This window comes from Schistocerca gregaria, chromosome 4, assembly GCF_023897955.1.
Source record: "Schistocerca gregaria isolate iqSchGreg1 chromosome 4, iqSchGreg1.2, whole genome shotgun sequence".
Taxonomy (NCBI): Eukaryota; Metazoa; Arthropoda; class Insecta; order Orthoptera; family Acrididae; genus Schistocerca; species Schistocerca gregaria.
In genome coordinates this window covers 676,804,871-676,831,245 of record NC_064923.1, presented here as the reverse complement: position 1 = coordinate 676,831,245, position 26,375 = coordinate 676,804,871, and the positions used below count along the sequence as shown (strand labels likewise).

The 26,375-nt window shown below is 40.3% G+C and overlaps 1 protein-coding gene across 1 annotated transcript in view; it reads right to left on the bottom strand.

The window, feature by feature from the left end:
- Positions 1-26,375, bottom strand: part of LOC126267863 (odorant receptor 43a-like) — a 76,900-nt gene that overhangs the window by 5,207 nt on the left and 45,318 nt on the right. Inside the window, exon 7 of the mRNA XM_049973173.1 lies at positions 21,011-21,166. Coding sequence (XP_049829130.1) covers positions 21,011-21,166 — 156 coding nt within the window. The remainder of the gene's footprint in view (positions 1-21,010; positions 21,167-26,375) is intronic.

Below are 26,375 nucleotides of genomic sequence, written 5' to 3'. Positions count from 1 at the left end.
CTGTGCATTTCTTTTGCAGTGACCCTCGTATTTTGGGGAAAGAATTTCCGTTAAAAGTAGAAAGACCATCTGTTTTTATTTCCAAAAATGGTTCTCCCTTAGTATACTACAGAATTTCTAATTTATTTCTGGAATTATTATATAGAATACAAATAAGTATTTCCTTTTTAAGAATATGTGCAGACTTTTTTACCATTTTGGTCACTAAATATGCATACATATGCAAAGTTGTTTTTATTGTTTACCTTTAATAATAATTTTTATATTTTTGTTTATAATTTGTTTAATGCTGTTAGTTATTTCTACATTAGAATCTAATAAATTAAGAACTTTTCCTTGAACTCTGTGTCCAGCCGAATTAAATTTAGAAAATCTAGATCTAAAAAACTGTTAAAACAACCACATGCTGGTTTTCTACAAGAAACTTTCCAATTTTCATTTCTCCTTCACAATGTATAAAATACCAATGTATAAAAGAACCATAATATTATTGAAAAAAGGTTCTGTAACTGTTTTAAATTCTTCTAATTTTTTCTCTTTTCGTATAGATAATATTGCCAATATTTGTAGCAAGATTATTATTATTCTTTAAATTTTTTGTAAGTAACCATAACCCAATTCTTTTGTTTGTTGCTTCTGATTTACTTCCAAGCAGTTCTGTTATAGAATATTTTGTAGTACACATTTTATTTTCTGCTTTCAATTATATATAGAAAACTTTTATTAGATTTGTGTAAACATAGCTTCAATTAAAAGTAGCTGAAACATAGTAGAACAAATCATAATGGTGCTATTTCCTTACATCTCTGAGAAAGATTCTTTTATTTTATTTAATTCTAACTGACCAGTTATATAATAAAATACACTGAACTGGAGAGCTAATAAAATTTATTTTAATATGAATTATTGTTTTTGGGAATGAATTAATTTTTTCTTACATGCACCACTTATTAAAGCAAATTATAAAAAATTCTATTGTTACATTCACCTTGGATATGCAAAAAATAATTATTTCATAATAATTAAATGTGATAAGAAAAATATTCATTTTTAGTAATTTTATAAGGAATTTATTATAAAACAGAAATTTTGTAATGAAATCATGTGAGTTAAACCTAAAATTTTAGGCTATATTAGGGGCATTCGATAGGTTCTAGGTAACTTTTACTCACTGTTTCTTCGAAGAACCCCCTCATTCCTTAACTTAACAGTCCATCTAATTTTCAACATCATTCTGTAGCACCACATATCAAAGGCTCCGCTTTCATACAATGCTATGCTTCAATGTAGATTCTCAGAATTTTCTTCTTCAAATGAAGACCTATGTTTGAGATTAGCAAACTTCTCTTGTCCACGAATACTCTTTTTGCCAGTATTAGTCAACATTTTATGACCTCCTTGATCCATTCGCCATAGGTTACTTTACCGCCTAGATATCACAATCCTTAACTTTATCTACTTCGTAACACCAAATTCTGATGTCAATTTTCTCTCCAATCTCAGTTCTGCTGTTGCTCATTACTTACATCTTTCTTGGATTTAATATCAATCTATATTCCATTCAACTCTTCTTCGCCTTAGCTGAGGACAGCAAAGCATTCAGCGAATCTTATTCATATCCTTTCATCCTGAATTTTAATCCCAGTGTTGAACGTTTCTTTTATTTCCTCATTGCTTGTTCGAAGTACAGATTGAACAGTAGTGGTGAAGCTCTTGTCATGTTGCTTCCTCTTGGTTCTTGCACATATTGTATATTACCCGGTTTCCCCTAAATCTTACTCCTATTTCTCTCAGATTTTCGAACATCTTGCAACATTTTACTTTCGAACGCTCAATTTTACATACTCAAACGCTTTTTGCAGGACGACAAATCCAATGAACGTGTCACGATTTTTCTTCAGACTTACTTCTTTTATCAATCATAACATCATAACTGCCTCTCTGATGCCATTACCTTTCCTAAAACGAAACTAATCATTATCTAACGCATCCTCAATTTCCTTCTCTATTGCTCCGTATATTATTCCTCTCAGCATTATCGATGCATGAACTGTTAAGCTGACTGTTCGATAGTTCTCGCACTTGTCAGATCAAGGTGTCTTCGAAATTGTGTGGATGATGTTTTTCAGAAAGTCTGATTTTTTATCTCCAGTCTCATACATTCTAAACACCAAGCTGAGTAGTTGCTTTGTTGTCACTTCCCCTGATTTTAAAAATGGTATTTTATCAATCCCTACTGCCTTATTTGATCTTAAGTCCTCCAAAGATCTTTTAAATTCTGGTTCTAATACTTGATCCCTTGTCTCTTCCCTGTCGACTCCTGTTTCTTCTTCTGTCACGTCATAAGACAAGTCTTCTCAGTCATATAGGCCTCTTGTGTCCTCTTTCCACCAACCTGCTCTCTCTTCTGCATTTAAAAGGGGAATTTCCATTACCATCTTAGTGTAACGTGCTTGCTTTGAATTTCACCGAAAGTTTTTTTGTTTACTTTTCTATATGTTAAGTCAGTGCTTCCGACAATAATTTCTTTTTCTATTTTTTCACAGTTGTCATGCAGGCATTTTACTTTAACTTTTCTGCACTTCACATTTATTTCGTTCCTAAGTGACTTATATTTTTGTATTGCTGAATTTTCCTGGACATTTTTGTACTACCTTATTTCATCTAACAGCTGAAGTATTTCATCTGTTATCCGTAGATTCTTCGTAATTGCCTTCCTTGCACTTACAGTTTCCTTTACAACTTCTCTAATTTCCATTTCTAGAAATGTCCAATCGTCTTCATCTGAACTACCTGCTAAGCCATTCATTATCACAGTATCTATAAACTCAGAGAACGTTAAATTTGTCCCTTCATTTCTTAGTACTTCTGATTCTTCCTGAGTAGTCTCTTGGACTTCAGCCTATTCTACACCACCACTAAATTGTGATCTGAATCTATATCTAACCCTCGGTGCCTCTTACAATCCAATATCTTATTTGGGAATCCCTACCATGATGTAAACTAACTGAAATCTTCCCTTATCTCCCTGCTTTTCCAAAATGTATCTTTTCCTCTTGTTATTCTTGAACAGAGTATTCTCGCTTAGTATGTGATATTTACCGTTAAACTCAATTGGTCTTTCTATTCTCTCGTCCCTTCTACCAAGTGTACATTCTCATAACCTTTTCCTCTACATTCTGCCTTACAGCACCGGCCGTTGTGGCCGAGCGGTTCTAGGCGCTTCAGTCCAAAACCGCGCTGCTGCTACGGTCGCAGGTTCGAGTCCTGCCTCGGGCATGGATGTGTGTGGTGTCCTTAGGTTAGTTACGTTTAATCAGTTCTAAGTCTAGGGGACTGATGACCTCATATGTTAAGTCCCATAGTGCTTAGAGCCATTTGAACCATTTTGAACCTTTACCGCTACATACCCCCCCCCCCCCCATGACTACTAGATTTTCGTCTCCCTTTGCGTGCTATATAACCCTTTCAGTACCCTCATACACTTTCTCAATCTCTTCATCTTCAGCTTACGACGTCGGTATGTATACCCGAAGTACTGTTGTCGGTTTTGGTTTGCTGTCGATTCTGATAAAAACAACCTTATTACTAAACTTTTCTCAGTAACTCATCCCTATCTTTCTATTGAGAACTAATCCTATTCCCGTTGTACGCCGTGCTGTAAATTACAGGACTAAGCTACACTTAGCATAGACTGTACTTCGATATTTGTACCCCAACTGCACCAAGCCTCAGTTGGTCTTCAAATCAGGTTTCACTATTTTATTTAAAGTCCAAACTGTCTCTGTTATTATTATAAAACAGTGGAAAACACAGGTAGCTACCTTTGTTGACACTACTGGTGTATTTTGTAGTTAAAGGTACACTTGGCGACGACTGTCGTTTGATCTTCGGATCCCACTGAAGACAAACCGCAATGGAGCTTGAAATCAAGTGTAACATTGTTATTTCCACGTCTCATACACAAAAACATTTCATCACTCACAAACTTCAAAACAGGAGAGATCTTAAATGCAGTGCACCACCTAAGCTGAATAATTTAATCATTCAGCACACTGGCTGTAAACTGTGGTCAGAGACAAGTTATTTATTTTGAGGAATTGCCCAAGAGATATTTTAAGTACGAGCAATGTATTCAGATAAGTCATTATTTTCGAATGTATGTACAGTAATGACAAATTTTTAAAATGGTAAATTCCTCTCAAAATTTCATTCTTAAAATTTTGTCAATAGGTACTGAACAGTTTTTTCTAGCGAACTGAGTGCACTTATACATTGACTTATGATGAAATGATGAAACGCTATTGCGAAACATCTCAAAAACACAAATTTTGAATGTACGAATTGCTTCAGTTTTTGTTGTTATTAAGATTTGCATTAACAATTTTTGCTATAGAGTATAACAACCACAAAAATTAACTTAAGATTCAGTAGACGGTAAAATTTATGTTAGGAACTACCTTAAACGGTATTAAGGAAGTCCCTTAACATTTCTGTCACAAGAAAGTCCCTTAACATTTCTGTCACATAAACTCACATACGAGTACGCTGTGATGAGGGATATCAACTTAACATTGTTTGTCTGATTATATAGTCTACTGAAGCACATTATCATTCTGTAACGTATTCGGGATCTTTATCTGAGTCGCATTTATCCATATCATCCTCAGACTCATATAATTCCTCTCTGAAAAGCATTTTCCTGCCACTAAAGACATGTTAGTTACTATAGAGCGACCCACGAACGAAGGTGGTTCACTGTGGTCAAGACAGGGATGAGGTTGTATCGTTGCCGGTTCCAAGCGACACTTGCGTTACGCGTGTACACGTGCTTTGCGGCTGGTGACAGCGTTTATCCCGCTTGCTTGTGTAGAATTTACGGCTCACCACCACCATCAGCCACGATAACTCGCAACAAATGGAATAAAAATTCACTAAAAAATTCGCTACGATCGCGTATCAGATTTGATTTACATACAACATTCACAGCGGACTACAACGAACGCTACAGAAAGCTCATTGGCTGTCAGAGAACGCGTGACATAGACGTGTAGAACAAGCCTAAACTCGACCGCCATTGCTCATGATTCCAACTATAGTGCTGGATCGATGTTTCTGGCAAGCACGACTGTTTACATGCATATGAAGCGCTAATTTCAGTAGTGGTACAAGTCCATTATTGTTCATTCTGAGATAAAGAGTCCTAAAGTTAAAAGAGCGCTGAAAAATCTGCAGTTGAGATACCAGAAATATTTAAGTATATATTGTTGAAAATTTCTGGTATCTCAACTGCAGATGGACTTGTGCCACTATTGAAATAAGCCCTTCGTATGTCATTAGCGAGAATCATAAATTAGAGACCGAGGTGCCATCTCTCTTATTTTCGTGGAACTGTTAATAAATATAAATAAAGCGTATCACTTACCATGTTTTACATCCAATAACTACGTTTATCATCAACTGTCCTACCATTATTTAGAGGTGAGAACTTAAGTTCGCGAAGTCAACTACGAAAACACATCAGCAAACACCTTTGGGCAGGTAGGGGGAAAGATATTGCTTCATGTTCGCCATTACAATAAATATAGTTGACATTATTGAGTGTCTTATGTGTATCTTTCTCTGTTTCCTATCTTAGGCCTACCTGAAAGCATGTTCCACTGCCGGTTAAAACTTTCGCCATTCGACGTTTTTAGAAGTTTGAAGCAGATATTTGTTGGAAGAAAAGTTAAGACAATGGCGTATTTGTCGGGATGACAATACCTTCAAACTGTTTAAAGACAAGCTATGAAAACAGCTGAAGTAAACTGTATGCCCTAAATCATCAACACAGCACAAAGTACGATGAAGTTACACAGCTCACAGGTGACGAGCAAAATGCTTCTCAAACGTACATTAAGGCTGACTTGGTGAGTTATGGCACGTTTTAAGATTGCGTCAGCAATTTTTTGAATGCAGACAGCAACTGGCGTCGCCTTGTCCGAGGTCGTACTGACTAAACGCGCAGGTAAGCTGACGAAGCAAACGCTTCTCACATGTGTAGTTAAGTCCACTTGTGTGAAATACTACGCTCTTTCCCACTGCCTCAACAATTCGTTGCATGTGCATGTTAGGTGTCAGCAAGTCTTGACGTGCTGAGAATGCACAAGACAGACATAAAAATCAAGCAGCCAGTAGTAGCAACAAATCACTGCTGTTGTTACTCTCATAATTGTCCGTACTGTGCTTGCATGCGTCATCGAGATATTTCTAATCACACAATGTGTCGTATGTCTACTGTGAATCACATAACAATACTAATAATGTATTTTGTGATTTGTTTGTCAGTTACTCATTGTAATTTAAGACAACAGGGATTCTTCTGTTTCCATTTTGCACAATTTGGAGCAGATGAATGAAGATGCAAGCGGAAGCGCAAAACGCATTGAAAGTCTATTAGCATTGTGGGGAGAGAGGAAAGCACATCATTTTGCGTATAAGACGCACCAACACGAAATATGGAGAAGCTCCATTGTATATCTACCTACAAGACTGACAGTTATCTGTGGTGACTAAAGTTTTGCACCATTAGCAAAGAAGGTATGATTAACTGTGTTAGAGTGCAGATCATGGACACAGTCAGGTTCGACAATAGTTGTAAGAACTAACATTGTAGACGTATTATTTCTCTCTGTGCCTGAGTGTAGTAATAACGGTGTACACGTTAGCGCATTTTATTACAATATAAAATAAGACCGACAATTTCAAGTCCTGTTCATAGGTTTTACGTAGTGAAACTAAAAGAGAAATTAATGTTCGCTCCCTAATGGAAGGCTGTTATGGTAATGAGTTTAATTCGCAAGGAAGTTCACACACAGATTCATCTACACACCTTTTTAGGAGAAAACTTGAAAATAATACAGCTTCTAAAAGAAAACTGCGTTGCAGAACCTGAACACTTTAAGGAGTATTGTCGATTTGAATTTATTTCTTACAGTGAACCGTGGTGATAGGTTAAGGAAACATTAGGCATCTTGTACATTGTTTTCCTGCAAGATTCAGTTCACTGTAAGTTAGATTTAAGTATTGGAGATACATCTGTTAATACGTGGTAAGCTCGTGGGGATACTGTTTGGAACAGATAGAATGTAAAAGGTGTTGAAACTGAAAAATGAGTGAATAACAAGTGGGTTTCTGACGATTACGCTTTTAACACTCTAATGTGTACAGGTCTGATAGGTAATCGGACGTAGTACAAGGAACCTAGAAACGTCTTGAATAGCTGCTCCTCGATTTTTGAGAAAGAATTGCGAGAAATTGGTAAACTGCTAAAAATATGTATTTTACTTGTTTGCCAAACCCTCCTGCTCAAGTAAGGTGAAGCATAACAAATCCATATCATTCCAACGTACATAAATTAATTGCAGTCAGAAAATTGTTTGAGTGGTATTCCATAAAGGTGACAGACAGCCATAAACAAAGGGTTCCTACTGCATGCGCACACTTTCGAAAAAAAAATTACACTACTGGCCATTAAAATTGCTACACCACGAAGACGACGTGCTACACACGTGAAATTTAACCGACAGGAAGAAGATGCTGTGATATGCAAACGATTAGTTTTCAGAGCATTCACACAAGATTGGTGCCGGTGGCGATAACTACAACGTGCTGACACGAGGAAAGTTTCCAATCGATTTCTCATACACAAACAGTAGTTGACCGGCGTTGCCTGGTGAAACGTTGTAGTGATGCCTCGTGTAAGGAGGAGAAATGCGCACCATCACGTTTCCGACTTTGATAAAGGTCGGGTTGTAGCCTATCGCGATTGCGGTTCATCGTACCGCGACATTGCTGCTCGCGTTGGTCGAGATCCAATGAATGTTAGTAGAATATGGAATCGTTGAGTTCAGGAGGGTAATACGGGACGCCGTGCTGCATCCCAACTGCCTCGTATCACTAGCAGTCGAGATAACAGGCATCTTATCAGCATGGCTGTAACGAATCGTGCAGCCACGTCTCGATCCCTGAGTCAACAGATGGGGACGTTTGCAAGACGACAACGATCTGCACGAACAGTTCGACGACGTTTGCATCAGCAAGGACTATCAGCTCTTAGACCATGGCTGCGGTTACCCTTGACGGTGCATCACAGACAGGAGCGCCTGCGATGGTGTACTCAACGACGAAACTGGGTGCACAAATGGCAAAACGTCATTTTTTCGGGTGAATACAGGTTCTGTTTACAGCATCATGATTGTCGCATCCGTGTTTGACGACATCGCGGTGAACGCACATTGGAAGCGTGTATTCGTCATCGCCACACCGCGTGATGGTATGGGGTGCCATTGGTTACAAATGTCGGTCACATCTTGTTCGCATTGGCGGCACTATGAACTGTGCACGTTACATTTTAGATGTGTTACGACCTCTACCTTTCATTCGATCCCTGCGAAACCCAACATTTCAGCAGGATAAAGGACGACCGCATTTTGCAGGTCCTGTACGGGCCTTTCTGTATACAGAAAATGTTCGACTGCGCCCTGGATAGCACATTCTCCACATATCTCACCAATTGAAAATGTCTGGTCAATGGTGGCCTAGCAACTGGCTCGTCACAGTACGCCATCCAAGCTCTGATTGGCTCAATGCCCAGACGTACCAAGGCCGTTATTACGGCCAGAGGTAGTTGTTTTGGGTACTGATTTCTCAGGATCCATGCACCCAAATTGCGTGAAAATATAATCACATGTCATTTCTAGTATAATATATTTGTCCAATGAATACTCGTTTATCATCTGCATTTCTTCTTGGTGTAGCAATTTTAATAGCCTGTAGTGTAAATGTTTTTGTACTAATGTGCATGGCATCCAGCATTCCAATTAAGAGAACCTCGTTGTCGAGGAAATCGAGGAACAGAAGAGGAGGTGGAGGTGGAGGAGGAGGAAGAGAAGTGGGCTTTGTGAAGAGAACGAAGAATAGACTTTATGGTTGTTCTATTATGTACTGCGAAAAAAAAAAAACATGTAAATGTCGTAATGCTGCAGACTGCTGATACAGACATCTATCGTTTATCTTACATAACAAACCTTTTGATGGTAGCATCAGTGCTTATCAACAATCTTTGCAAAAACGTACATAATGTCTGATAGGATAGCCGTAATCAGTGATTTTACAATGTAACTTTTAATCCGTCTTGACTGCAAAATGTTGATTCATATGTCCGGTTTCGGTTCCTTTAGAAGTTTCTTCAGATCTGATATTTCGGTTTCAGGAGTAACCCGTCCAAATACAGCTACTTTCACTTGGTGCGTATTTGGACGGGTTACTCCTGTAACCGAAATATCAGATCTGAAGATGGTTGTAAAAGAACCGAAAGCGGTCATACGAATAAACATTTTGCAATCAAGACGGATTAAAAGTTACATTCATTAGTCGTATTACGTGAGTGCTGTTTTTGTTACTTTCATAGAAAAGGAATTTAGCTGAACACCTAACTGACTGTTGACAGTCCAAACCAGTTAACAGTATACCGCCTAGAATGAATATTCCAAATATTAAAGTATTATTTGTATATTTAAAGTTCATAAACTTTTGACACAATTAGTAAAAGACGCCCTTTATAATATATGTAGATATTACTTGCATTATAGATACAGTTATGAATATTCAGATTTTAAATTTAAAGAGATAGTGAATGTATGAAATGGATCACAGAACGGTTATATTTAATTGCTAAGACTGTGAATGAACTCTTACACTAGAACAAAAACATATACGTAACATGCGAAGACGAACTAGAATTTCAGTCAGCAAAGCTTTGTGATGTTTGCCACGAGGAGTTCAGTAACGTGAAATAAACTTTCATTTTATGGGGCATATAGAGGAGCTGCAAATGCTAGTCACAGCTTCAACTACAGACTTAGCTTTAAAGTACCCATCGTAATTCACAACTTGAGTAATTATGATTCCCATTTTTATCACAAACATATGTAAAGATATGATTATGATAAAGAATCCCTAGAACGGTTAGGGCATTGAAAAGCTCACAGGCACAGTGTCAAGTTATGTAATCACCAAAAAGAACTGCTTGTCGTCCGCCTGTGGGGAGGAAACGCTGGTTGAGAACAAGGTCACGAGGGATGAAATCTCTGAACCAATAATCTTGTCCGCTATGTATGGGATGGAAACATTGCAGAGAAATGAAACTTTCTGGAAGATTAAAATTGTGTGCCGGTCCGAGACACGAACTCGGGACCTTCGACTTTGCAGGCCAGTGCTCTACCGACTTTTTTTTTTTTTTTGTTGATCTCACTTCGTTCTACATTGTATTGTTCATTGTATTTGTTTGGGGTGGGTGTTCCACGACACCCTTTCAGGTGCTTCGTTGATCCGTTCACTCAGTTTGATATTTCAGAAGGCAGCTAACTCTCTGACCGAACACGCTGAGCTACCGTGCCGGCCCGACTGATCTATCCAAGCACAACTCCCGACCCGTTCTCACAGCTCTACTTCCGGCAACGCCTCTTCCTGTCTTCGAAACTTCACAGAATCTCTCCCGCGAATCTTGCAAGATTAGCACTTCTGGAAGAAACGATATTGCGGAGACGTGGCTTAGTCATAGCCTGTAGGATGTTTCCAGAATATCAGCGCACGCTCTGCTGCCGAGTATCTCACACTTGAATAAATGGCATGCACTGCATGCTCGTTGGTATTTACCTTCAGTGATAGTTTCACCTGGGGGTAAACTTTCAGAATTCTCAATTGGAGGTGAATGAACTCATAAAACAAACTCATTCCTTATGTAGTTGTTTGGAGATACTACCTTCTGATTAATTAGATTAAAACTCCCTTTCGTTTTGACATTTTTTTCTTTTTAAAATATGATCTATCCTTTTCAAGCAAACGAGTCTAGAAATTGAAATCTTATTTTACACTATATCATTTGGACGATCACGGCAATTCTTTTCTTTCAAAATGATTAATACTTCATATTCGACTGCGTCAGTGAAACTTATCTAGGATCTATTTTCACTTCTTTATCATCATCATATATTTACATATGTTTGTGATAAAAATGGGCATCATAATTACTCAAGTTGTGAATTACGATGGGTACTTTAAAGCTAAGTCTGTAGTTGAAGCTGTGACTAGCATTTGCAGCTGCTCTATGTGCCCCATAAAATGAAAGTTTATTTCACGTTACTGAACTCCTTGTGGCAACCGACTCTTCTCGACAGCACCCGAACCCAAGCATGGGTGATGCAGCTTCCATCTCCTCAAAGTTGTATGCAGCCGTATATTCGGAGGCCACCTTCCCTGCGACCACTGTGTTCCATGATAACGGATGCCTTGTCTTTGCTGGCCTCACTATCTCCAGCACTGATTCCTCAGGCTCCAGTGACTCCTCAGTCTCCAACGCCCCACCGGCACCAGCACCACTGGTTCTAGCTTTACCAGGGGCAACGTCACTAGCTCCAGTGACACTAGCTCCAATGCCAGGAGCACCAGCTCCACCAGGTCCCACAGTACTGGCTCCAGGACCACTAGCACCCCACCACCGACCTCCATACGACCAGTCCACATGATGCCCCCTCACTTGACCCACTTCTTTTCCTTTGCCCTCAGCACTTGACCATTCTCGACTCGTCTGATAGTGGCGTTCCTGCACTCTCTTCCGACTACATGCGTCATGGCTTGTCCCTCGCTGACAAATTACAGTTGGCTACGCCTTCTTTTCTCCGTATCGCTGTCACTTTGCCCACCTCCTCTGTTTCCTTTCTATCCCAGGCCTCTTCCTATAGCAGTGTACGTCATGCTCGCCTTGTGCTCTTCCTTTCTTCTCTGTCACGTAACTTCACAGCACACATTGCGCTTGCTGCAGAACAATGCCATGTGCCACCCCAGCCTGGGTGTCTCCTGGGCTTCCTCAGAACTCCTCTGATCTTGGAAATTTCTTCGCATTACCCAGCCGTGTGTAGTCACTTCGCCTTTGGCTGTCTAGTCACCTCTTCTCGACTACAATCCTGCATGTTTCTTGTTCTCCAAGACCAGACAGAACTCTCTATCTTCGGGGCCCACTTCCTCGTCTGGGTCTCTGCCGCCGCTGGCGCCTATCCCTGAATCTGACATCTCTCTGGGACGCCTTTCCCCAGATGGGAACTTCTTCTCTGAATGGTGCTGGTATCTCTTCCCTTTGAGTGAAGAGTTTGTGGTACCCTCAGGTATCAAATACAGGACAGCCACTGGCCTTACGGCGAGATGACTATACCATATCCTCCAAGGAAACAGGGATGCCGTAACCAACCGAATGTACCATGACTTTCTGCCCGTCCTGTATGCCAGCAACACAACGGAGGAGGTGATCGGCACTGTCTCGCGTCCAAGAGTCAAGTGCAACTGCAACGTTTCCCTGTTATTCCGCTCTCAGACAACTTTAAGTAATGCCGTCTACCCAGCAGCAGCCATCGGACTACCAATGCACAATCCTTCAATCAGAGGGCCATTCCCTGAGCACGTAGTGCACTCCAGGCTTTACGCCATCCACGTCCTAGGTCCACCATTCAGACCCAATGGTTAGTCTAGACCGGTGAGTCAGCGGTGAAGCATCATCCATAGACTATGTCAGTGATACGCTACTATAAATAATCAGTATGGTTAACACAGTCACAGCGGCTTGCGTAGGCGATGTGGTTCGTATCTGCTAGGAAACTGTTTGTATTGTGACGTACTGGACGATCTTTTAGGTGTGTTTTCTGAAGGTGCGTCATGTTAAACCTGCTGGGCACATCCATTCATCAGTAGCATGAAACAATCCACAGCTGAACTAACAAAAAAGATACATTTTAGAAGTAGATCTTGAAAACACAGAGTATTCACAATCTTAATTTTGATTTGACCTTATGCCCTGAAAATATGGCACAACCGTGTAGTTGTAAGAAACCTGATGCACAAACGAAATGAATGTCTACTTCGTATGACAAGAAAATGTACGTCATTGACAAGAAAAAATTAAAACATTTGTTTTCAACGTAAATTATTATTCAAGAAATACATAGAATTTTATCATTTAGACCAGTTTGTTGGATAGCATCATACACTGAGATAAACACACAGATATATGTAAATGTAAATAACGATTCTGAGAAGAAGTTATTCATAGTTACGAGTAACAGTGTGCTTGTTAAAACCATGCAGAATATACAAACAACGGCAGACATTTGCAATATAATGGAAGCGTATATAGGATGCTACTGCGTTAATAATTAAATCAAGCTTTCAAAGTTTGATAGTTTAATTTATCATGTTTCTGAGGATATTAAGACTGAGACACAGACGTTGCTTGATATTTCAGGTTTCCCAGAAAGCAACAAATACAATTTTCAATTTGTAAGTAAAAAGAACCTACAGTTAACGAAAGATATGCTACGAGAAAAACCAATAGTTAACTTTATTGGCCTAAGAGCTGAAATGTATGTGCAGGAGACTGGATCACTCTCCTAACTCAGAGGGCAGTAGGTTTAAAGCATTATTGTGTTAAGAAGGTATCTGATAATGATTACCATGAAAGTATACTAAATTCAGATATCAAATCTACTAATCAGTATGATATTTCGCCATAGTGTCTTGTGGTTTCCACTGTGTGAAGACGTAGATTAGCGTTGTCAGTAGGAGATGACAAGCGTTTTGCACTGCAAGACAGACTTAATACCCAAGCACAGAGTGAAATGCATATGACTCATAGTTATTTTACTGTGTTATAATAAATAAACTCATAATAATTAATGTTATTCTTTTAGTTTCACCGTAGTATTTTGGAAGTTAGAAACACTATATGTGAATTTGATGGGTTTCTTTCAGTGCTGCCAAAAATTCTCCGCAAATTTCTGCAATTTCTACAAGAAATATTCGTAAGTAGTCTTAAAACTGATAGTAAGCAAGTAATTCATGTTTCATTCTTCACAACCTGCTGCATCACTAGCAAATAAGTGTGTCCTGCTAACAGCCCGGTTCAGCGAGTGTTTGCTAACCTTCAAAGCACGTACTCCTTATATTTACATCGTGTGCAAGCCAGTGGAATAGAATACTCGGCGCTTATGCTGCTGTCTTTTACGAGACAGTCACACGGTCTTTGAGGGCACTGGGAGTTTAGAAGGGACTGACACACTCGAGAACAGCTGCTAATAGAGAAACCAACAAGGAAATTAGAGATATGAGTATTTATTCGTTGTAGGATGCTATTGTCCAATTACAATAGATGACTCATGAATCTGTGTCTGTTACATCTTCCGGTATTGATGACCTCGTCGTTTAGTCCCATAGCCCCTCCACCCCCCACCCACCCCTCCAGTCAATTAATCGATCAGTCTGTTGCATCTTCTACAGATGTGTAATTTATTCTCCTCTTTCCATATTATCTTTGATCCTCAAAGGAAATCAGAAAAACTAACGACACTTTCACGACTGTTTGAAGTAAATTAATGGCAGATATTTGGAATAAGTATGTAACGATACACGGAATCTTTATCCAGCGTATGTGTCATACGTAAGCATTAACAAGTGTATTTGAAGAAAAAGTTAGAAATCAAAAGTAGTGATATTAATTTTTTCGCAGCGTGGAAAACTGAGGGAGAGTCTTTTACGTTTCTTCAGCAGCATCAACCTCAGATTGTGGCGTATGTTTCTGTGATATAGAGCAGTGACTTTTATTTCCGTAGTGACTATTGAAATGATAGGAAAGGAGACATTATCTCTCCTACAATAGCCGCGTTGTTGACGAATCGTCATAAGCAGAGTAATTCCATGAAACATTTTGCATCAATATGGGCCTCAATACAGGAATACGAATACTCTGCTGATTATAATCCGCGACAATATCAAGTTCTCCGATTGGTTTCAAAATTAGTGTGAACCCTGGTTCAGAAGTTGAAACTACGTCAGATACAGACAGGCGAACCAAAGATTTGGGGGCCAAAGTCATTCTTTGTGAGCGACGCGGAGGGCGAACTGTGCAAGGTGGTCGCAAACTACCTGGCTCCAGAAAGAGGCGTTGCTCGCCTGTGGGAAGGATAACACTGTCGAACAGCCACCGAGCACCTAAAATACGTTTTCGCCAAAAAGGTTCTCCACGGTTCACAGCCCTTTATTTAATTCGTCTATTTACTGAAAACATGTTACTTTGAGGTACGTAGGAAAATAGAATCTACCATCCTCCATCTAATCTGGGACCCGTCGTTTTTAAGGGTTCGCAGTATAATACACATCTTATTGGCAGCAAATTTAACATATAAGGATGTACTGGCCCCTGATGAACTGGCATAAAATCCGTTGTATTGAACGACTGGGAGGTGAGACTGTCCCCAAAGAAATCTTACTCATGGGTTGTCGTGGCCTATGGCCGCAGAGTAAAATTAGATTAGACTAGATTAGATGTGCTTTTTGTTCCAATTGATCTATAGTGACGAGATCCCCCAGGGTACAGAACGTTTCACAAAAACAAGTAGTTCACAACGTTTACTGAATTGTTTTATTTCGCATGCATTGTTACTGTTGCACTGTTTTTCGCAACTAGCTAACAATTCTTGGCCTGGTCGTTCTAGGTCATGTAATAGGAACAGTACTCCGCTTGTGAACTTATTTCAGGATGAGTGAGACAGGTTTAATGAAATTGGCATTTAGTTGACTCGGCATTGTTTATTCTGGTTTGGAACCCAGGTGGCGATATTGGCGTTCTTCTGATCCGTGCCGGTGTCGTATTACATGCTGTATGCGATGTTGTTGTGTACCAGGGCACAGATGTGAAGCTAGAGATGGTTGTTCGTTGTGTTTGTGCAGTATAGAACATACTCCCGTCCGCTAATTTCAAAAAGTTGCGGAATCCACACGCACAATCACCATAAAACACGCTAGCGTTATCGTTACAATTTTCAATAACTTCTTCCTCAGTTCAGTCTCAATATCTGATTTCAATGACGAAAGCTTTCTCCGCTTGCGCTAATCTACTTCTGATGTATTTGTTGCTTCATTGTTCGTTAGTGAATTTGATTCCCAAATAGGACAATTCGTTCATTTACTCTCATTTCTGCTACACCTCATCATCTTAGGCTGTTTTATTTATGCTGAAGCTATATCTATGCACTCGTTTAAACAGTTCTACGTCTTTCTTACCTCCGACTAAACGGCAGAGCGGTTATATCGCCTCGTTTGACCTTGTTTGTGGGAGGTGTTTACTGATTCCTGGCTGTAGGATGGTTGCAGATTCATCGACACCTTATCAAAGAACACACAGGGAGTTACACATTACTATTATCTAGTCTGATACCCAGACGTTAAGAGATCTCCAAGCTTCACTAACAATATACAAGGGTTTATCAACTCGTTGTGCCGACTAAAGTGTGCCATGACGATATGGACACATGTGACACAAACGACACTGATACTATTTAGCGTTCTTCCTAGAACTGGTGTGGGTAGAGGTCTTGTATATAGTATGACTGTATTTTACGGTTATTTGACTTACAGTATTCGAGTCTTTGTAATCTTACAGCAACAAAAAAATTTGAATGACATTACAAATTGTCATCTCAGTCCTTCTCAGGCTTTCAGAAAAAAACTCTATCTACTATTAACCAATCTCAACGTACAACCACGTCATTTATCGTGGTTGTGCGAGGATTCGTTCGAAAACAATCTATGGTTGCTATGGTTGGCATATACAGTAGTAGCAACAGGCAACTTGCTTCTTCACTTACTGAAACAGAGGTTTTGTTAACCCTTGTTTTCTGTTTGTAATTTTACCATATTGTGTGCACGCGTGTAAGAAAAACGTGTCTGTAATTTCACATTTCGGTATTGAGGGGGGGGCGGGGGGGGGGGGGGGGCTTAAGAACGGAAGCCACCCACGGTCCCTTAAATACGCCATTGCTTGCACGCGTATCAGACCGGTGCGACAGGCAACGGTGTGTGTGTGTGGGGGGGGGCAATGACGGATAGACGACGGATTGGCTCTTGGGCTTGAACACTTTCAACAGTTTCAGTTTCTGCAGATGTTGTGAGCATTGTTAGTGTTTAGTGTGTGGCGCAGCGCCTTGTATCGCACCCATGTTAAGTCGGACGCTGCAGTCAGTGCAGATAGATATGGACGGTGAGTCACGATTCTAGCAGAACGGATGTGCGCTCCAATCTAGCAGCAGTTACAAGTAGTAACGCCTGTGGTCGAAATTTGTGAGCATATTTGGGGTAATGGAAATGAAACTTTATCTTCTGCAAATATTGTGACTTATATTAATTATTACTGATTTAAGATGTTTAGTTATTTCAATGAATTAAGGTGCGAATGAATAGCAGTATAACAAACAAAACTGTTGTGTCTGTTAACTGTGTACAAGTTAGCATGAGAACTACAGTAGTACAGAGAGAGTGAATCATTCACTCCGGCGAAATTTGTAAACTGCAGTTAGCCAGTTTATGGAACTGGGGAAACGAATTGGATATTTGTGGATTTTATAAATTTGTTCAATTAATTAATTATTCAGTAAAGCTATTTATTTGTGATTCGTTCATAATAAAAGACCTGCGGTTGTGCGGTTTAATATTTTTATCAGATAGGTTACAATGTATGTTAGCCAGTTAGAGTACAGTAAGTTTGTGTGTATTATGTGGGCTAAGGAATTGCTTTGTGAAGGATAAATTACGCTCATAGCTCAGCCTTTTCTTATTCGGACGCGTCTATTAGGAGCTCCGAAGAGATGTGATAATTTTGAGGAATTAGGAATTACACTTTACCGTAGAGTGCTTAAAAGTAATTACGGGCGAGTGACAAAGACAAATAGGCAAAATTCCCTTTTTTATGTGTAAACTGTGAATTTTGAATTAAATTAAATCCGCGCGGCATGTCATACAAGTTGTGACCGAGAACTAAACGTTCGGAAAGATCGATTTCGATAATATTAGAGCGAGCGTGCTGTCACAATCTGCTTTGTAGTCTTCTTGGATATCAGTTTCGGTTGTATACCATAGACTCGCTATTACAAGGATCTGTGATTTCCGGTGAGTTTCGAAACTGTAAATTAAGGCTAAAACGGGCTTGGTAGTGTTTTTGTATCAAACAAGGAACAATATTTGGACGTTGTCAATACAAACAGACGATTCTTTATTAGGTCTCTTAACCTGAAACTAGAAAAACTATATACTCTTTATACACAGTTATTGTGACTGCTTCTAGTGCGGCTCTTCCACTCTAGAAATACTATCCGTCTTCTGATACGGAAGGCGTGTGGTCGAGCTGCAGAAGACGGAAAGATCACCGCAAGGTGAGTAGAACTGTTATTGTAAGGAAGAACATTATAACCGCCCCGTCGAAAACGGTTTTGTCGATATTCCAATCGCAAACAGCTTAGAAATGGTTTGGAGTGATTTATAAACTGTTGCTTTAACTTGGAGACCCTGCAATCATCCATGTGACTCAACAGAAGTGTCTGCCTGTAGCTGTTTAGGTATCTGTTTACCTCTTCAGTATTGTAGATCGTGGATAATCCTCGAAGAGATTGTCACAACTTCATGTTAACACCTTGATGGCAGAGTCCTCGCAATACTGCATCCAATACGGTGAGGATATGGGTGCATGGGTGCGGGGGGGGGGTGTATCTACAAGTTAGGAACAGGTGCTTTGTAGCAAACACTTTTGTGGTGCACAAGAAGTTGGGATTCATTTGCTTAATGATATTCTCTTATTTATGGGGCTTGTCAGGTGGGCGAATGACAGAATCATGAGAACACAAAGATTCGAAGAGCTTAGAGTGTGGCCAGTTCGTCCTCCAGAATGGAAATGAGTGGGCGCGGTATGCTCTAAGTCAAACGGCTTCTTGCTTGAGAGCGCTACCAACAAGCTCTGCTGGTCTCCAGAGGGCATTTGTCACACATTTTAACTAAAAAAACTCTAACAACGCATCTGCCGTGTTAATTGGATTATGCATCCTTGTCTTTCATTAAAGTCATCTGTTTCTGTCCTTGTAAGTCGCGTCATACAGTGTAACCGCTCACTAGGCCGTGTTCTTTGATCAGCTGTGGACACGGACAATCCCAATGTGATGCCTCTCCTGCTGACCTGGCGTAACGTGAACTGTTTTGTCCAGGCTACCAGTGCGAGAGCTCAGCTACTGACCGATCAATGGTTACGTCTGTCATCTAGAACACAGTAAATTTCACTCTTTTGCCATTCATTTGTACGTTAAGAACGTTGTCGTGTATGTTTTCATTAATGGCTATTGCTGCAAGGATTACTCGTGGTTTAAATGTGTTGAATGGTACCAGTTTTAATTGGTCTTTGATCTGTGTTTCATAAGCAACCAGTATAAGAAAAAGATACAGATTACCGAATGAAACAGGACCAGAGGGCCATCCAGCAGCTGAATGATAGATGTTGGAGCATTTCTATAAGAAGTAACAAGGAATCACAGTAACTCAGAAGTGTGTGATATCAGCAACAAAATAATACATAATTACATGTCTGCAGATGAATGTAGTGAGAATAAACGCAGCGTTCTTGTGTTATAGTTTATTAGAGTTGCAGTGTGCATCAAATATCACTTAAAACAAAGACTGAAGCTGACGAATATAGACGCGATACAATTAGACAAGCAGCAGTGCTATGATGTTTGAGGGACTGGACACAAAACAGTGTCTGTAAAAATTTGTAATTAGGTCCTTCTGAAAGAGTAATATGAGAAAGACGGAGGTAATCAATTATAGCAACCAAGTGCAGCAGTCTGTCGAGTAGGAGAAGCAGTTTTAATTATCAACTTCAAAAAAATTAAGTTACGCAATAATTTTTGTGTTTCTTCGCAAACAAATGTTTGCAATCCTGGCACATACTGAAACACTGGTGCCACGAGACCATAGCATGCTGTTATAAGAGGAAAAATGGGCCAGCCCATTCAGAAAGTGAACTATCGTACTGTAACTCGTTTTCTAAATTTGAAGAGGAGCAACGCTGCAACATCCACGCACAGTTGGTAAAAGTGTCCGGCTGCACTGTGCCGTCATATGATACAGTGATTAGGTGGCACAGAGCTCCCAGTGTGGTCAAAAATGTCCGAACGACGGAAACGAGTGGCAGACCAATCTATGTGTAAAGAATCGGGAATTGCTAGAAAAGTATAAATCTAGGGCTCGGAAACCAGCGTATCCCAATAGAAGCGACGGTGAAAAAAAATTAAAATCTGTCATGAGTCAATTTGCAATATCTTGCACGACTTTCTGGAAAAAAACGTTGCAGCCATCTGGATTCCGCCACTGTTCTCATCCACTCAGAAATACAGGCGTACGGAAGCAATACAATGCTGCAGCTGCCTCAAGCCAGTTGAGATGAATTCTTATCCACCCATTCGTGATGCACGTGCGCTGGGTGTATCACTGAGACATCGAGCCAAATAGCAAAACAAGGAATGGAAAATGAGAAATACCTGGTTACCACAGTATAAGGCGAGGCTCTTTTTCGGGATTACTACGGTGTGGCACTAATCAATTATGCTTGTAAGGGGTAAATCGTATTCTCCCGTCTTCTTTCTCTTTGATCGGATGAACAACATTGTGTGGCAGCTACTTCCTGAGTGACGATGACGTAATTTTCGAGGGGCAATGTTTCCTGAACGCAGAGTACAGCCTTCTACAACCAAGGTGCGCCCAAGTTACCCGCTGGTTGAAAAAATGTGTCACATATGTCACATTCAAGGGTGAATAAGTAGCGAGAGGCTGACACCAGGTTTCACGGTAACACCTTTTTTTTTAGGCGGTAATTAGAACATTACGACGACTACCCTCCCAATGTAATTCGAGCCCTTTGATTTATTAAGTGCAGGGAACGATAGCTACAGTAAATCTTCTGCAAAAACTTATCTTTCTACTTCTTGTTCTTTCGAGGTCCCACGAATATCGATTAATTATGGACAACAGTGTATTCCTCATTGGATACTCTAGCATAATATAGCGATAAATATTGCTTTTGAGGGGGAATGAAGAGAGCTAAACTGACCATCAGGAAAGTCTCTTTCGAGATGGTATAGAACTTGCTGGCGGTGAGTCGCATCGGGCGGTGCGTGCGACACAGGAATATGCGTAGCTCCATGCGGAACCGCGGGGATGCATCCATCCAGTTGCAGCTGTATGCAGACATCTGCAGGCGTTCACTCTGCAAAAAAAGAAGACAAGTGGAAGAAAAAACAATAGACTTGGAAGGTGAAGCAGGTAGCGTATACTTTTTTATTTCATTTTGTATCGTTCTTGCTCGAGAAAATGCAGCATTCAAATGTGAGTGCTAGTGCTACATCTATTGTTATACGTCGTTAAGGTTTTCCTCTGTTGGTAACTTATTTACGAGGTTCATTAGCAAACGTATTATAATGGTACGTGATGAGCCAGTCAGCGGGCTATTGACGAAGTGGGTGCGTGCTAGACAGTTACCAATGAGTGTGCTGAATAGTGAAAAAATTATAAAATTTCCCTTTACGAATAGCTATTGCAAATTCCTTGCTTGTGTGATTCATTTGTCAGACATTTCTACAACAATTGGTTATTAAATAATAGCAAAAGCCAATAAAACTTTGTATTTTTAATTAAGTTTCGATATTTCTTAACGTTTCATAATCCCTACTTGATTTCAAACTGGAGTAGGGAAGAATTAATATGTGTATAAGATTTCGACGAAATTTTTAACACTTTGAAGAGGAATCTACAATATTATATTTGTTATTACACGATTTTATGTATAGAGATAATACTGTTCCTTCAGCTGTAATTACTATGAATTCTAATTATTACATTTAATACCGGTGTTACGTCCGTTAACTGGCTTTACATAAAATTGAGTGTGTCTTCGGAGCTTAAGAGAAGACCAGCTGTGGTTTTTTCATAAAGATCGTTAAGCAATATTTTTTTGTTTTCCTTACATATCGTCACTACCTTCCGATGCAAATGCGACTTGTTCCTATTATCGTTTGTTAAGTGGAAAATCAGTCGTATTTATGAGGAGTAGCTGTTACTCTAGGTTCTATCATTGCAGAACTCTATGAATGATTCTTCACTTGTTCCTTGACGTTTCAGAATATGTTCATCTGATGTGATGGTTTTATTTGCTTAACATAACGTTCTGCAGACTTTTTGTTGAATATCGGAAATGTGAGCTAAGTTTATGCCCGTGGCTATTATGGTAGAAAAACTCACGGTCGGGATGTACGATCTATCATTATTGAAATTTGTTCACAAGCTACGGGCAACGGCCTTGCCACAGTGGATGCACCGGTTCCCGCCAGATCACCGAAGTTAAGCGCTGTCGGGGGTGGCCGGCACTTGGATGGGTGACCATCCTGAAACCATGCGCTGTTGGCGTTTATCGGGGTGTACTCAACCTAGTGATGCCAACTGAGGAGCTGCTCGACCGAATAGTAGCGGCTCCGGTCAGAGACAACCATCCTAATGACCGAAAGAGCGATGTGCTGACCACACACCGTCTTATCCGCATCCTGAGCTGAGGATGACACGGCGGTCAGATGGTCCCGATGGGCCACTTGTGGCCTGAAGACGGAGTGCTTTTCACAAGGTACGAGTTCAGGTCGGTAAATCCTTGTTGGATGCTCCAAATAATATATAAGAATAGATTTCGGATTGTCGTATAATGTGATCGATACAAATCTATGGTGAATGGCACAGTCCACGTGTTCGAAGAAGTGAGTGTACCAGTGATTAGTGTACTACTCCAGCAGCCGAGTATAATCACACTTCGGCCAGACGAAAGTTGACCCAGAGGCTAAAGCGTTGTTATGATGACTTCGCACTAGAAAAGACTGAATATCGAATCAAAACTTCAGAAAAGAAAGAATAAAGATAGATAAAGGAAAAAGTGACAGACAGGTCTATTCAACAAGAGACTTTATGATTGGAGGTTCGTGCTGTTTTTTTCTAGAGGTTTCGCAGAAAGATGACCAGAAAAGTACCAAATAACTGACATAGAGAGGTTAAAAACGAATATTAAAATAAGTGCTACACGCAAATATTTTTACTCTTGTATGGTTGTAAGAAATACCTATTCACCTTCTTAAGATCAGAGAATATGTAAACGACGCATACACTGCAATCTACAATGCTGAGCTGTTGGTTAGTGCTGCTAGTCGCTCTTGACCCTTAGTATATCGTATAAAAGTTTTTATTGTCTTCAGGGTAGAGAAACACCGGGCCGTCGGAGACGTTGTCATCGGAACGGCAACAGTCTCTTTCAAAAGTTTCATTGTTTCACTAAAAGGAACCTGATAATTAATTTCGAACGGGAATTGTAGAAGTAACACAACACCTGTGAGAGTTATAAACTCATGCCTCGTATATAGTCCCTGAAGCTACGTTTTCTGCTTATTGCATTATTGATATTTCACAAGAGCACTGCACCAACGTTGGTGGAAATTGACTTGCGTATGGATCAAACTTCTCAGAACTAAATAAACGGCAACGAGATGCCCTGTGAAGTCAAAGTGTTCAGCAACTTGAGCGATAATCGTATCACTCATTTCTTTGGCGGCAACAGTTTTCGGAATTTCGTTTCATGCCTCTGTAGCTTCGCAACATATAGCAGCTCTCTGCACTTGGCAATCGTGTCAGTGATTCTACCTCAGGTATCCTGTACGGCTCTATTTAAATATTCTGCCCTTTTCATACAGTAAGTGGGTATTAACTGTTCGTTTCTGTTATTCACCATACAATATGTCAACGTAAGGTACATGTCTAAATACAGATAACCAGAACTGAAATACTTGGTTCCCTAATTTCAAGCAGTTCTGCTGCTTGAGTAATTGTAGTAGTTTGCCGAGCTGCAAGCTCAATTTGCTCCCAGTATTCTGCAACTGTTTCTTTACTTTCATACACAGCTTGCACAGTTTTTTTATTTAAAATTGCGTTTCGTGTTGAAACATGACTTTCCTGTTCACTATTTCTGTTAACATATCAGTTCGCTACGAATAGCTACGCAAAATAATTGGGAGTCTGACTAAGGCCAACAAAAACAATTCCATTCTAACTCGTTGCCTGCGCTAAAACTAGATCCAATTTATGGGCAAAACAATGAATAAAATAGGCATGCTTAAAATTGTCTTTCAGAAAAGTTTGTCCACCTGGAAGACGACCTCTCGTATCAGATGCAGCATCGAAGCTCTGAGGAATAACTTTATCTGAGTTATCCAAAATAGCCAGTAAAGTTTCTTTACGTGATTCTGCTATTGCATCATGTCCACGAGGAGTGGGGATGTCCAAAGATTTCTGTAGTTTTACCCTCGAACTAAACTTTTGTGATAACCACGACAAACTGTAAAATTGCTGGAATATCAGTTATCTCGTCTGCAATAAGTCACACAAAATCAGCAGCAGCCATTTCCTTATTGATCAGTCACGATAAAGCACAAGCGTACAGAAAACGTAAATCATTCTGATTATAAGTTAAGGTTTGAAAACACTCACAAGTACCGAGCGAGGTGGCGCAGTGGTTAGCACACTGGACTCGCATTCTGGAGGACGACGGTTCAATCCCGTCTCCAGCCATCCTGATTTAGGTTTTCTGTGATTTCCCTAAATCGTTTCAAGCAAATGCCGGGATGGTTCCTTTGGAAGGGCACTGCCGATTTCCTTCCAAATCCTTCCCTAACCCGAGCTTGCGCTCCGTCTCTAATGACCTCGTTGTCGACGGGACGTTAAACACTAACCACCACCACCACACTCACAAGTCGCCATTTGTATTTCTTATGGACCGGGCCAGCTCTTGAAATGAACAAGGGAATCATTAGAATATAAAGTTTAAAGTAGCCTGACAGCAGTAAAGATACCGTCCAAAGTTGGCTGACAGCTCTGAACTTTAATCTGACTGTAGTATGGTACTTAAACTTGTTATGTTTAGAGTACGTTTAAAGTACAATAGTAAATGATGATACTGACAGAGCTGTCAATGTCATCATTTACTATCGTATTTTAGACTCACTTAAAATGTAAGTTTAAGTACTATAGTACAGTCAGATTAATCTTTAGAGCTGTCGGCCAACTTTAAAGGCATTCTTTATTGCTGTCACATAACTTTAAACTTTATATTCTAATGATTCTCTTATTCATTTGAAGAGAGAAACCAATCAATAAAACATAAAAAGTGCGACTTGTGGTAGTTTTCCAAACCTTTGTTATATTAGTCGCTCCCCCTTCCCCTCCGGCAGGCAATCGCTGCTCTTAGAATTCTGAAAGCAGTAATATTCGGAAGGTAGCCGCTAAACGCAACATCGAGTTCAACAGCGAAATGTACTCTGCCCACTCACATTGATGTGACCACCTATCAAGTCTGAATAACCACCTTTTGGGAGTGCAGATCGGTGCGAAACGTACAGGAAGAGACTCAATGACGTTCTGGAAGGTACCGACAGTTATATGGAGCCATGCTGACTCCAGTGCTCTGGCAAGCTATGCTTGGTTTCTCGGTTGAGGATGCATGGGACGAAAAGCCCGACCGAGGTGGTTCCACAGATTCACGATGTGGATTTTAGTCCGGGGGCGGGGGGTTTATTGGATGGGGAAGTATAGGAAACTCATCAAGGTGCTCTTCGAAAGGAATATTAAGGTTTAACGTCCCGTCGACGTGGAGGTCATTAGAAACGGAGCACAAGTTCGGATTGTTTCAAGGAGGGCGAAGGAAATCGGCTGTACCCTTTGTAAGTAAACATCTCGGCATTTGCCTTGAGGTATTTAGGCAAATCACAGAAAACCCAAATCAGGATGGCTGGACACGAATTTGAGCCGTCAGCCTCCCGAATGCAAGTCCATTATGCTAACCACTATGTCACCTAGCTCGGTCTGTGTTCTTCGAAGCACACACGTATACTGAGAGTTGTTTATTGTGCTCCTGGCAAGTACCACCGTGCCGAGGAAAAACGAACTGTATGTAGGTTTGGACATGATTCCTAAGAATAGATGCATATATGTGTTGATCCACTGTGTCTTTCAGAATGGCGAGGCCACCCAGGGAATGCCACGAAAACATTCTCCAGACGATAATTCTCCCTCCTCCAGCCTGCACCCTTCCAAAGATCGTTACAAGTTGTTTGATTTCTGTCCGATGAAAAGGCTACCTGTCGTCATTGACTGGACGTCTAGTTGCGGTATTCGCGTCCATTTTCCAGCCTTGTCGCCGATAAACAACTCTCAGCATAGGTGCTTGAACCAGGTGCCTATTATGGAGATCCACACGCAGCAACGTTCGGCGAACAGTCGCTGAGGAGTCACCGAAGATAGCCCCTTCGTTGATATGGACAGTTACAGTTACACATGTATTCACCCTTACACGTCGCAGCCGTCGTTCACCTCTTTCATCTACGGCCCGTGTT